We start from the raw sequence: 13,225 nt of genomic DNA on the forward strand, positions 1-13,225 counted from the left end.
CGAGACTAGTTTATTCAAACTTCGCGGCGCTGGCTTTTAATCCCTAGTTCCCGCCTCTCTGGGCGGAAATGACGTCAGAGGTGCATTACCAAAGTCTCTCCCCGCACGCGGGCTATTTGTGAGCTGGTTCGCCTGCGCAGAAAGTGGGTCGCCACAATAGCTTGAATGGAATAAATTTCAGAACATGTTTCTGTTCATGAGAGTTATAGAACAGACAACAAACATTTAAGGTAAAACAAACAAGATGTTGGAAGAACTCAGGGGGTCAGGCAGCCTGTGTGAAGTCAATGATTTGGGATGAGACCCTTCAGTTGGCTCTTTCATCAGTTTAGATGAAGGCCCTCGATATGAAACATAGAACATCTATTTCTCTTCAGAGATACTGCCTGACCCACTGAGTTCCTCCAGCAGCTTGTTAGTTGTTCTAGGTTCCAGCAGTTTGGCAATAGATATTGCAAGGACAGCAATTTGTAATTGGCAACAGATCCAGAGCAGAGATGCGGAGAATTTTCTTTCAAGCATGGAATCGTTATGATCTGGGTTACACTCGCTAAAGAAATGGATGCAAATGCAATAGTAGCTTCCAGCAGGTAATTAGTTGTAAATGAGAAAATTAAGAAATAATAGAGTTATTAAGAAAGTGGGTTGACTACCTGGATTGTTTTTAAAGACTCAATGTACATTTGATGGGCTCTTCCTTTCCTGTATTAGTCAATTATAATACCAACTAGAATAAACTAGACTCCTCTTTAAACTAAAAGAGGTCATGCCAGTATGGATGAGAAAGTCTTTCTTTAACTTTTTATCATCATTATTCTCATCATCATGAACAATAGTTAGCAGAAGTTAAGGAATTACACACAGCAGGAAGAACCACCACTCCTCTGTCCCTTACATACAGTATTCATATAAAGCAGAGGTCTTACAAATAGGATTCAAAATACATTTGGCAGAGTAAGTTTGTTTCTACATCCAACTCATTCGATATGTTCTCAGAACGAGATCCCCATTTTGATGTTGTAAGCTAATGACAGCAGATACCAATTTGAAGCTGTCCTCATCTGTTCAACCAGCAAAGAAGAAAATTTGTCACCATTCTTAGCCCAAGCTTTAAGCTTTTATTGCCTACTGTACGGTTGCATTCTTAATTTCCATTTATTATGTTCTGCACTTGTAAGTCTTTCTGCTTCTGCCATTTTCAGAAGACGCGGTAAGGTCCCTGCAGTGGTTCAGCCTCCTGTTGCCCCAAGTGCGTACAGCAGTCCTGTGGCTTGCCCTCCACCACCAGATGGATCTCAGATGCTTGAGTAAGCGCAGTCAGAGCGATTATAAAACTTGAGGAGCTTAAAGATGAATATGGAAATTCTCATGATTATATTTCCCTTTCTTCTTTGCTCTTTCCTGCGTTTGGGAAGCAGTGATCTAGGTAGAAACAGGAGTAGCTCCAGCGCCAGTGAGGTGGGAATGCTTCCTCCTCCACCAGCACCACCCTCCACACCCGCCCCTCCTGCCCCAGTAATGTATGAACCAGGTCAGTATTGATACATGTGTACACTTTGAAATCATTGTAAGTGGATGCATTGGACTATTATAAATTAACCAATCTGTTTTTTGTAATTTAGCTTCAAAATTGCAATCTTGTTTTCCGCTGTTCTAAGAATGCATACATTTACTTTTAGTATGACTTTAATTTAAAAATATGTACATCAAAAAAAGTTGAACTTAAGGCATTATAGTGGTAATGCTTCAATATTACTTGTTCTAGGAAGTATGTAGGAATTAAAATTGTCAGCTTTTTGAGGGTTTGAAAGCTATTGGTCATGATTAAAAATGAAGACAAGGGAATCAAATTAGATTAAGTTGTGCACAAAAGAAATAAGTTAGAAAGAGAAGTGATTGAAACAAATGATATAAAGAGTTCCAATGATAATGAGGGATCCCTAGAGCGATAGAAAAAATAATTGATGGATATGTATAATTATTGTCTAGTATACAGGAGTAATGAACTGAGTTCTGTGAACAAGTGTGCCAAAATTCATATTTATTTAAAATTGAAATTTCAAAGTGGGCTTAATGTGGATTAAGTCATTTTCTGGGGTTTAACCTTACTTTATCAATGTGACATATTAAATTTGTAAAACTAATCCAGCATACAGGAATAGCTTTTGCAACTATTCATTTTAATTTTAGCAGGTCAATGTTTTTATTTAAATGAACTATAAAAGCTAGTGCCATTGAACAGAGCCCCCATGTGGATTGTACAGTTAGAAGCCTTATACCGTAAAATGAAACTGCGGGATATTACTTGCAAACGTCTCATGTGCTGACTTGAAATTTATGGCTCTGCTAACTTAAGCTTGAACCAGTTTCAGATAAAGGAGTTAGCTGGAATAATTTCAATGTGATATCAGCAATGGGAAGAAAATTACATGGCACATGTAAGTGGCCAAGTATGAGATAGCTCCTGTTTAATATCAAATAGTAAAATAACAAGTTTAATTGTCAGTATAACACTGAGAGGATTTAAAACCATCATGCTCTGTATTGATTTTGGAGGTAAGTACCCAAAGATCTGGTTACGATCTGAATTTTGCTGCAGTAGAATGTAATTGTTAGAGAATGTCATTATCCTTAACTAACACAAGACTAATTTGCTTAAACCTGCACAGAGTGGGATTAATTGTAGTTATTATGTTTTGAAGATGGCTTCCTGAGCAAACCAGTTCTGTCCTCAATGGAACTGCCCCCTCCTGCTCCTCCACCCGAGGTTTTCATTGAGGACTCTCTCCCTCCTCCTCCCCCCTTAATATCCGATGCTCCTTCATCAGGTAAGGAATCTTCAGGTTTACCTTACTCATTTAAAAATAATATTATTTAAATTAATCTGAGGGAATGTTTAAAATGCCAAGTTCAAATTCAAGTTTCCATACATGAATACCCATTAAGACAGTGGAATGAAACAGCATTAATCCAGGGCCAAGGTGCAAAACACAGTACCAACAGTCATATACAACACAAGATTCGTATAACACATAAAAGATATCAGTAAAATACAGTCACATAAAAAAAGTCCAAATCCTTGAGTCCATGAACGTCACAGCAGTCTGCAGTCAAACACAATACAGCTTGTCTTCTGCCGAGTGAACACTGGGGGCAGCACTGACTCCAGCATGGACGGTGCACCACACCACCTCCGGCACTCCGGTGGAGGACCTGACTCTGACACCTCCTCCTGGGCAGTTGCAAATAGGTAACACCATAGCTTGAAGCCTAATCCTCGCTATGACTGAGGCCATACAGCTACCCCGCTGTCTGCACCCCCCACCCCGCAACTGTTCACCAATAAACCAATGAATTGGACTTGCAGTATTCCACACCACCAAAGTCCAATCGGGTCTTACAATCACAAGAGCAACTAAGACGATCACTCAGTGTTAGACTGCACATCTCCTTCATGCACTGACACCTCATTGTCGTAGGCAGCATCACGGTCCAGACCAAGTCCAGTTTTTCTGCCAACAAGCAACTTGCTGATGGGGTAGACCTCTTATTATTCAGAAGGGTATTGTGACCATAAAATATGTTTAAAAAAGACAATAACACCTTTGGTTGGCCCCATAGAAGCTGCTGTGACCAAACGCGCCACCATCTTACTGGAAGTAAGATTCTATGTGTGAAACCAAGAAATTATAATTTGATTGTGCTATGAGTTCTACATGCTTCTCTGTGTTTGAAACTTCAAGCAGTCAATAAGATGTTAAACAGATATTTGGTTAGTCCACCCATTATTTGAACCACCCCGTATAGAACATAGAACAATACAGCACAGGAACAGGCCCTTCAATCCACAATGTTGTGCCAAACCAAATAAATTAGTAATCAACTGGGCAACTTTATGCCTACACAATGTCTATGTCCCTTCATTTTCCTTACATTCATGTGCCTATCTAAACATCTCTTAAAAGTCCCTAATGTTTCTGCCTCTCCTATCACCCTAGGCAGTGCATTCCAGGCATCCACCACTCTCTGTGTAAAAAAAAAAAACTTGCCCCTTGCATCTCCTTTGAAATAATCCCCCTTCACCTTAAATGTATGCCTTCTGGCATTAGACATTGCTACCCTAGGAAAAAGATACTGTCTGTCTACTCTATCTATGCCTCTCATAATCTTATAAACTTTTATCAGATCTCCTCTCAGCCTCCACCACTCCAGAGAAAACAACCCAAGTTTGTCCAGCCTCTCATTATGGCTCATGCCCTCTAAACCAGGCAGCCAAAGCCCCAACATCCTTCCTATAATGGGGAGACCGGAACTGTACGCAATACTCCAGATGCGGCCTAACTATAGTTTTAAAAAACTGCAACATAACTTTTGAACTCAACATCTCGACTAATTAAGGCAAGCATGCCATATGTCTTCTTAACCACCCTATTAACTTGTGTAACCATTTTCAGGGAGTTATGAACTTGGGCCCCAAAATCTCTCTGGTCATCAACACTTCTAAGGGTTTTGCCTATAACAGTGTAGTGTCTCTTTACATTTAACCTACCAAGGTGCAATACTTCAAATTGGGCTGGGTTAAACTCCAGTTGCCATTTCTCCACCCATATCCATGTCTCTCTGTGTTTACTTGTCTTTCTCTGCATCTCTCTGTTAAGAGGCAGCTTTCACCATCTTTTATGTCTCAAAATTGAGTAGCGAGAGTCTATTAACAGCTCACTGTCTGTCTCTATTGTAGTGATATTAATAGCCCTGTACTTGGTTATCCAGACTGTCAATCCGCTCTTTGATCTGCTGAGATGTCAATGAGAGAAAGAAGGCATTTTTTACTGGGCAGGCTGATGTGATTTGTGACTTATGGCCACAATTAGACTGTGGATTCAGCTTGTATTTTCCACCTGCGGAGCAGATAGCCACATCACTCATTGGCTGAATGGTTCCTGATGACTGTCTTTGGAGGAGAGGATGTCAAAGCCAGGAACCTCTGTTGTAGGGTCAGTGATGAGGTATATGTCAGGTCACTGAGTTGGAGATGGAGCAAGAACACATGGAAAACCACTTATTCCAAAGCTAGTGCAGTCTATGGAAAATAAAGTAATCAAAATCTGTACCCAACATGGACTACAACAAATAAATGTCATGCTCAAAATGATGGAAACAACTCCAGATAAAACCAACAGAATTTTTCCAACAAATTACATATTGAGTGAGATATAGTTACATCATCAGATCAATCATTTACAGGACGTATAACTGATGGAGTAATTACCTGGTCATGTTGAAGTTGGTCAGGAATTCTCAAGACACCAGAATGGACTTGTTTTTGTGAAACTTGCCAAGTATGTGTACAGACTGGAGTGCCAGCTCTGAGGCATCTCCACACCCCTTACAAAACAAGTGAAAACACAATATAAAGGATAGATAAAAGCAGTGAATTAACAACCAATTGCATTACTCAGAATACTGTGTTAGAGTGCTAAAATGTCAATGGAAAACATTGTAATTCATTTTTGTGGATGGTACATGTTGATGGATTTATTTCCTGCTCTTCTCTCTCTGCTTCAGCCTGTCAGCACCATCTTATGTGGCAGGGCCCTCGGCAAGGCCATAGCGCGGCAGCTTCTGCAAGCCTCAGGTGCAGGCAGTCTTCAAGCTTTCCTTCTATAAGGCATCCATTTGTAAATGGTACCCCTCTCTCCTCCCCACTCTCACGTAAGATCTCTTCTGCTTTGTGAATTTTAAAATTCCACTTCATGCAGTTTAATCTGATTCAGTTGCTCTCGTGACTTACAAGGGCTTTTGTATGTCTCTACCACTCCCTTAGTCTGTTCCCCAGAACCTGTCCTTTCTCCTTTAATGCCGTCTGTTCCACAGATCCCCCTGACTGGCTTTGTTGCACGCCTACAGGAGAATAGTAAGTTTCTGAATTCTTTGCTTGCATACCTCTTGACTAAGTGAATTTCAAACACATTTCAAAGTTGTCATTTGTCATTATAAACTCAATAATTAAATGTAAATAAAACCAATAAAGGGAACCATGAACTTACTAATTATATCTAATATATCAAGACAGAGAGCTGCCATCGGCAGGCCTATTTGTTGGTAACTCTTAAATGTCCCTGATATGATTAGATACATTCAGGAGCTAATGAGGATGAACAATAAATATTGACTTTCTTGTGACATTCACATCCTATAAATGAATCAAAAAGTATATTAGCAATGTCAAAAGAACAAATATATTAATGGTTTTATAACTTGATATACTGTTAAATGGTCACCATGCCCAGGACATTAGTTATTGGACTAAGTGTTCAATTCAATCCAAATTTCAACTGGTAGAGGCAAAGAAATTATTCAGCTCATCATTTTCTAAATTCACAGGCAGGTTAGGAAAAGCAATATTTGATCCACAGTGAAACTGACTTTACACATTTATGTTAGGAATAGATTTTCTTCCTTCAAAAGGTTTTTGATGTGTTACTTTGTTGGACTCGATCTTGCTGGGTGTTCCCAATTTGTCCGGAATGGACCCGTCAGCATTTGTCTATTTAAACAGTTATTGCATCTTGGACTTCCAACTGTGGTTTATCAAAAGACACAACTCCAGAACTTAGTCTGCTGCTAGAGAGAGTCCAGATGAAGAGGCAAATCTTACTACCATTCCCCAGCATTATACCAAAGGATTACCTCCAGGGCTTAAAGCCAGATTAGAATTCAATGGGTTTGGAGAATGATAGGTTAGGAGATGAAGAAGAAAGTAGATTAGCTATTTTACAAATTATTTCATTTTACATCCATGTCTTTATAAATGTAGTTATTAATGATTATTTATAAGTGGTTTTGTAATACTTTAGTTTCTGAATTACTACACTCTTAATAGCATTCACTTATCTCAGCTCCATTTAGAAATTATTGAAATATGCTCACAGATCTTACACTTGGCAAAGCTGGATTGGGGGTAACGCTGGCATTCAAAGCTTTCATAGAGCACAGAACAGCACAGGAACAGGTCAATCAGCCCACAATGTTGTGCTGAAATCAGCTAAAAGGCAAATCAAAAACACCCAAAACACTAATCCCTCCTACATACACCATGCGATATCCCTCCATTTTCCTCACATTCATGTGCCTATCTAAACATCTCTTAAAAGTCTCTCATGTATTTGCCTCTACCACCATACCAGGCAGCACATTCTGGGCATCCACCACTCTCTGAGTTAAAAAAAAAATTACCCCTCACATCCCCCTTGAACCTACCCCCTCTCAGCTTCAATATATGCCCTCTGGTATTAGACATGTCCAGCCTGGAAAACAGATACTCCCTATAGACTCTATCGATGCCTCTCATCATCTTCTAAACCTTTGTCAGATCTCCCCTCAGCCTCCGGCCCTCCAGAGAAAACAACCCAAGTTTATCTGGATGAAGAGATGAATCATGATAGCATGTCCTCTAATCCAGGCAGCATCCTGGTAAACCTCTTCTGCACCCTCTCCAAAGCCTCAACATCCTCCCTATAGTGGGGGCAATCAGAACTATATGCAATACTCCAGATTTGGCCTAACCAGATTTTTATAAAGTTGCAACATAACCACTTTTGAACTCAATGCTTCAACTAATAAAAGCTACTATTCCATAAGTCTTCTTAAATACCTTGTTGACCTGTGTAGCCACTTTCAAGGAGCTATGAACTTGGACCCCAAGATATCTCTGCTCAGCAACACTGTTAAGGATCTTGCCCTTAACGGTGTACTGTCTCCTTGCATTTGCCCTACCAAGGTGCAACACCTCACATTTGTCTGGGTTAAACTCCATCTGATATTTCTCAGCCCATATCTGCAAATGATCTATGCTGTGCCATATTCTTTGCCAGTCTTCTACACTATCCGCAACTCCACCAATCTTGGTATCATCCGCAAATTTACTAATGCACTCATCTACATTTTCATCCAGGTCATTTATATACATTATGATCAGCAGAGGTCCCAGTACAGATTGCTGCGGAACTCCACCAATTACAGACCTTCAGCTCGAATAAGTCTTTGAGAGAATGAGATTGGCACTCTGCATTCAGTCAAATATCTGTGGCCATGGGAATAATGTGAGTGTGACTCTGGGCAGAGGCATTGGGTCAGCAAGATCAGGACCATTGCTTATAAAGGATCCACCAAGATCCCATTAGTGAGTGGAAAGCTAGTGGAAAAGGAGCAAAAATAAAAACATTTTTGAAGTGTTCTTCAACAGAAATGAGCAATGGATTTGCACAAATTAATTTATTTCATTACCTGAGTTTCATACTGTTCTAATAGTCAATGTAAAAAAAATCAGTTCATTCAGCTCTTTTTGAAACCCCCTTTTTTTCTTACCAATGTAAAACTCGTTAAACATATATTTAGAACATAGAACATTTAACATTACAGTACAGTACAGGCCCTTTGGCACATGCTGTTGTGCCAATCTTTAAAAATACTCTACGATCAATCTAAACCTTCCTTTCTTCATTTTTTCTAACAAGCATGTGCCTATCTGAGAGTTGCTTAAATGCCCCTAATGTATCTTTCATTTCTCTAAAGTTGCAGATAGAAACATAGAAACATAGAAAATAGGTGCAGGAGTAGGCCATTTGGCCCTTCGAGCCTGCACCAACATTCAGTATGATCATGGCTGATCATTCAACTCAGAACCCTGTACCTGCTTTCTCTCCATACCCCCTGATCCCTTTAGCCACAAGGGCCATATCTAACTTCCTCTTAAATATAGCCAATGAACCGGCCTCAACTGTTTCCTGTGGCAGAGAATTCCACAGATTCACCACTCTCTGTGTGAAGAAGTATTTCCTCATCTCGGTCCTAAAAGGCTTCCCCTTTATCCTTAAACTGTGACCCCTCATTCTGGACCTCCCCAACATCGGAAACAATCTTCCTGCATCTAGCCTGTCCAATCCCTTTAGAATTTTATACGTTTCAATAAGATCCCCCCTCAATCTTCTAAATTCCAGTGAGTATAAGCCTAGTCGATCCAGTCCTTCTTCATATGAAAGTCCTGCCATCCCAGGAATCAATCTGGTGAATCTTCTCTGTACTCCCTCTATGGCAAGAATGTCTTTCCTCAGATTAGGGGACCAAAACTGCACACAATATTCTAGGTGCGGTCTCACCAAGGCCTTGTACAACTGCAGTAGAACCTTCCTGCTCCTGTACTCAAATCCTTTTGCTATGAATGCCAACATACCATTTGCCTTTTTCACCGCCTGCTGTACCTGCATGCCCACCTTCAATGACTGGTGTACAATGACACCCAGGTCTCGTTGCATCTCCCCTTTTCCTAATCAGCCACCATTCAGATATCTGTTTTCCTGTTCTTGCAACCAAAGTGGATAACCTCACATTTATCCACATTAAATTGCATCTGCCATGAATTTGCCCACTCACCTAACCTATCCAAGTCACCCTACATCCTCTTAGCATCCTCCTCACAGCTAACACTGCCGCCCAGCTTCGTGTCATCCTCAAACTTGGAGATGCTGCATTTAATTCCCTCGTCTAAATCATTAATATATATTGTAAACAACTGGGGTCCCAGCACTGAGCCTTGCGGTACCCCACTTGTCACTGCCTGCCATTCTGAAAAGGTCCCGTTTACTCCCACTCTTTGCTTCCTGTCTGCCAACCAATTCTCTATCCACATCAATACCATACCCCCAATACCGTATGCTTTAAGTTTGCACACTAATCTCCTGTGTGGGACCTTGTCAAAAGCCTTTTGAAAATCTAAATATACCACATCCACTGGCTCTCCCCTATCCACTCTACTAGTTACATCTTCAAAAAATTCTATAAGATTCATCAGACATGATTTTCCTTTCACAAATCCATGCTGACTTTGTCTGATGATTTCACCTCTTTCCAAATGTGCTGTTATCACATCTTTGATAACCGACTCTAGCATTTTCCCCACCACCGATGTCAGAGTAACCGGTCTATAATTCCCCGGTTTCTCTCTCCCTCCTTTTTTAAAAAGTGGAGTTACATTAGCCACCCTCCAATCCTCAGGAACTAATCCAGAATCTAAGGAGTTTTGAAAAATTATCACTAGTGCATCCATTATTTCTTGGGCTACTTCCTTAAGCACTCTGGGATGCAGACCATCTGGCCCTGGGGATTTATCTGCCTTTAATCCCTTCAATTTACCTAACACCACTTCCCTACTAACATGTATTTCCCTCAGTTCCTCCATCTCACTAGACCCTCGGTCCTTTACTATTTCCGGAAGATTATTTATGTCCTCCTTAGTGAAGACAGAACCAAAGTAGTTATTCAATTGGTCTGCCATGTCTCTGTTCCCTATGATCAATTCACCTGTTTCTGACTGTAAAGGACCTACATTTGTCTTGACCAATCTTTTTCTTTTCACATATCTATAAAAGCTTTTACAGTCAGTTTTTATGTTCCCTGCCAGCTTTCTCTCATAATCTTTTTTCCCTTTCCTAATTAAGCCCTTTGTCCTCCTCTGCTGGTCTCTGAATTTCTCCCAGTCCTCAGGTGTGCTGCTTTTTTTTGCTAATTTATATGTTTCTTCTTTGGACTTGATACTATCCCTAATTTCCCTTGTCAGCCATGGGTGCACTACCTTCCCTGGTTTATTCTTTTGCCAAACTGGGATGAACAATTGTTGTAGTTCATCCATGCGATCTTTAAATGCTTGCCATTGCATATCCACCGTCAACCCTTTAAGTATCATTTGCCAGTCTATCTTAGCTAATTCACGTCTCATACCTTCAAAGTTACCCTTCTTTAAGTTCAGAACCTTTGTTTCTGAATTAACTATGTCACTCTCCATCTTAATGAAGAATTCCACCATATTATGGTCACTCTTACCCAAGGGGCCTCGCACAACAAGATTGCTAACTAACCCTTCCTCATTGCTCAATACCCAATTTAGAATGGCCTGCTCTCTAGTTGGTTCCTCGACATGTTGGTTCAGAAAACCATCCCGCATACATTCCAAGAAATCCCCTTCCTCAGCACCCTTACCAATTTGGTTCACCCAATCTATATGTAGATTGAAGTCACCCATTATAACTACTGTTTCTTTATTGCATGCATTTCTAATTTCCTGTTTAATGCCACCCCCAACCTCACTACTACTGTTAGGTGGCCTGTACACAACTCCCAACAGTGTTTTCTGCCCCTTAGTGTTATGCAGCTCTACCCATATCGATTCCACATCCTCCAGGCTAATGTCCTTCCTTTCTATTGCGTTAATCTCCTCTCTAACCAGCAATGCTACCCCACCTCCTTTTCTTTCCTGTCTATCCCTCCTGAATATTGAATATCCCTGGATGTTGAGCTCCCATCCTTGGTCACCCTGGAGCCATGTCTCTGTGATCCCAATTATATCATATTCATTAATAACTATCTGCACATTCAATTCATCCACCTTGTTACGAATGCTCCTGGCATTGACACACAAAGCCTTCAGGCTTGTTTTTACAACACTCTTAGCCCTTATACAATTATGTTGAAAAGTGGCTCTTCTTGCTTTTTGCCCTGGATTTGCCTGCCTGCCACTTTTACTTTTCACCTTACTACTTTTTGCTTCTACCCTCATTTTACACCCCTCTGTCTCTCTGCACTTGTTCCCATCCCCCTGTCATATTAGTTTAAAGCCTCCTGAACAGCAGTAGCAAACCCTAGGACATTGGTTGCAGTCCAGCCCAGGTGCAGACCGTCCTGTTTATACCAGTCCCACCTCCCCCAGAACTGGTTCCAATGCCCCAGAAATTTGAATCCCTTCCCCTTGCATCATTTTTCAAGCCACGTATTCAACTGAAATATCCTCCTATTTCTACTCTGACTAGCACATGGCACTGGTAGTAATCCAGATCTGACTAGCACGTGGCACTGGTAGTAATCCAGATCTGACTAGCACGTGGAACTGGTAGTAATCCAGATCTGACTAGCACGTGGAACTGGTAGTAATCCAGATCTGACTAGCACGTGGCACTGGTAGTAATCCAGATCTGACTAGCACGTGGAACTGGTAGTAATCCAGATCTGACTAGCACGTGGAACTGGTAGTAATCCAGATCTGACTAGCACGTGGCACTGGTAGTAATCCAGATCTGACTAGCACGTGGAACTGGTAGTAATCCAGATGAGCTTCCAAATAATAAATACAAGTAGCATAACTGTTTATATATAAACACAAGAAATTCTGCAGATGCTAGGATTAAGAGGTTCACAAAAATAATTCCAGTATTGAATGGCTTGCCATATAAAGAGCGTTTGATGGCTCTGTGTCTATATTCACGAGAATTCAGAAGAATGACAGGTGACCTAATTGAAACCTATTGAACGGTGAAAGGGCTCTACAAAGTGGATGGGGAGAAGATGTTTCCTATGGTGGGAGAGTCTAAGACCAGAGGACACAGCCTCAGAATAGAGGGGTGTCCTTTTAGAATGGTGATGAGGAGGAATTACTTTAGCCAGAGAATGGTGAATCTATGAAATTCGTTGCTATGGGCGGCTGTGGAGGCCAAGTCTTTATGTATATTTAAGGCCGAGATTGATAGATTCTTGATTGGTCAGGGCACGAAGGGATATAGATAGATAGATAGATACTTTATTCATCCCCATGGGGAAATTCAACTTTTTTTTCCAATGTCCCATACACTTGTTGTAGCAAAACTAATTACATACAATACTTAACTCAGTAAAAAAAAAAAATATGATATGCATCTAAATCACTATCTCAAAAAGCATTAATAATAGCTTTTAAAAAGTTCTTAAGTCCTGGCGGTAGAATTGTAAAGCCTAATGGCATTGGGGAGTATTGACCTCTTCATCCTGTCTGAGGAGCATTGCATCGATAGTAACCTGTCACTGAAACTGCTTCTCTGTCTCTGGATGGTGCTATGTAGAGGATGTTCAGAGTTATCCATAATTGACCGTAGCCTACTCAGCGCCCTTCGCTCAGCTACCGATGTTAAACTCTCCAGTACTTTGCCCACGACAGAGCCCGCCTTCCTTACCAGCTTATTAAGACGTGAGGCGTCCCTCTTCTTAATGCTTCCTCCCCAACACGCCACCACAAAGAAGAGGGCGCTCTCCACAACTGACCTATAGAACATCTTCAGCATCTCACTACAGACATTGAATGACGCCAACCTTCTTAGGAAGTACATTCGACTCTGTGCCTTCCTGCACAAGGCATCTGTGTTGG

At 40.8% G+C, this 13,225-nt stretch overlaps 1 protein-coding gene across 3 annotated transcripts in view; it reads left to right on the forward strand.

Annotated features, from left to right (window-relative positions):
- The window catches only part of LOC140741434 (abl interactor 2-like), a 53,710-nt gene that overhangs the window by 33,426 nt on the left and 7,059 nt on the right, over window positions 1-13,225 (forward strand). Inside the window, exons 5-9 of one of the 3 annotated variants that reach the window (XM_073071611.1) lie at window positions 1,203-1,307; window positions 1,419-1,531; window positions 2,703-2,828; window positions 5,566-5,712; window positions 5,825-5,914. In XM_073071611.1, coding sequence (XP_072927712.1) covers window positions 1,203-1,307; window positions 1,419-1,531; window positions 2,703-2,828; window positions 5,566-5,712; window positions 5,825-5,914 — 581 coding nt within the window. The remainder of the gene's footprint in view (window positions 1-1,202; window positions 1,308-1,418; window positions 1,532-2,702; window positions 2,829-5,565; window positions 5,713-5,824; window positions 5,915-13,225) is intronic. The other 2 variants (XM_073071612.1, XM_073071613.1) reach the window with 2 other exon arrangements.

Source organism: Hemitrygon akajei, chromosome 18, assembly GCF_048418815.1.
Source record: "Hemitrygon akajei chromosome 18, sHemAka1.3, whole genome shotgun sequence".
NCBI classification, from domain to species: Eukaryota; Metazoa; Chordata; class Chondrichthyes; order Myliobatiformes; family Dasyatidae; genus Hemitrygon; species Hemitrygon akajei.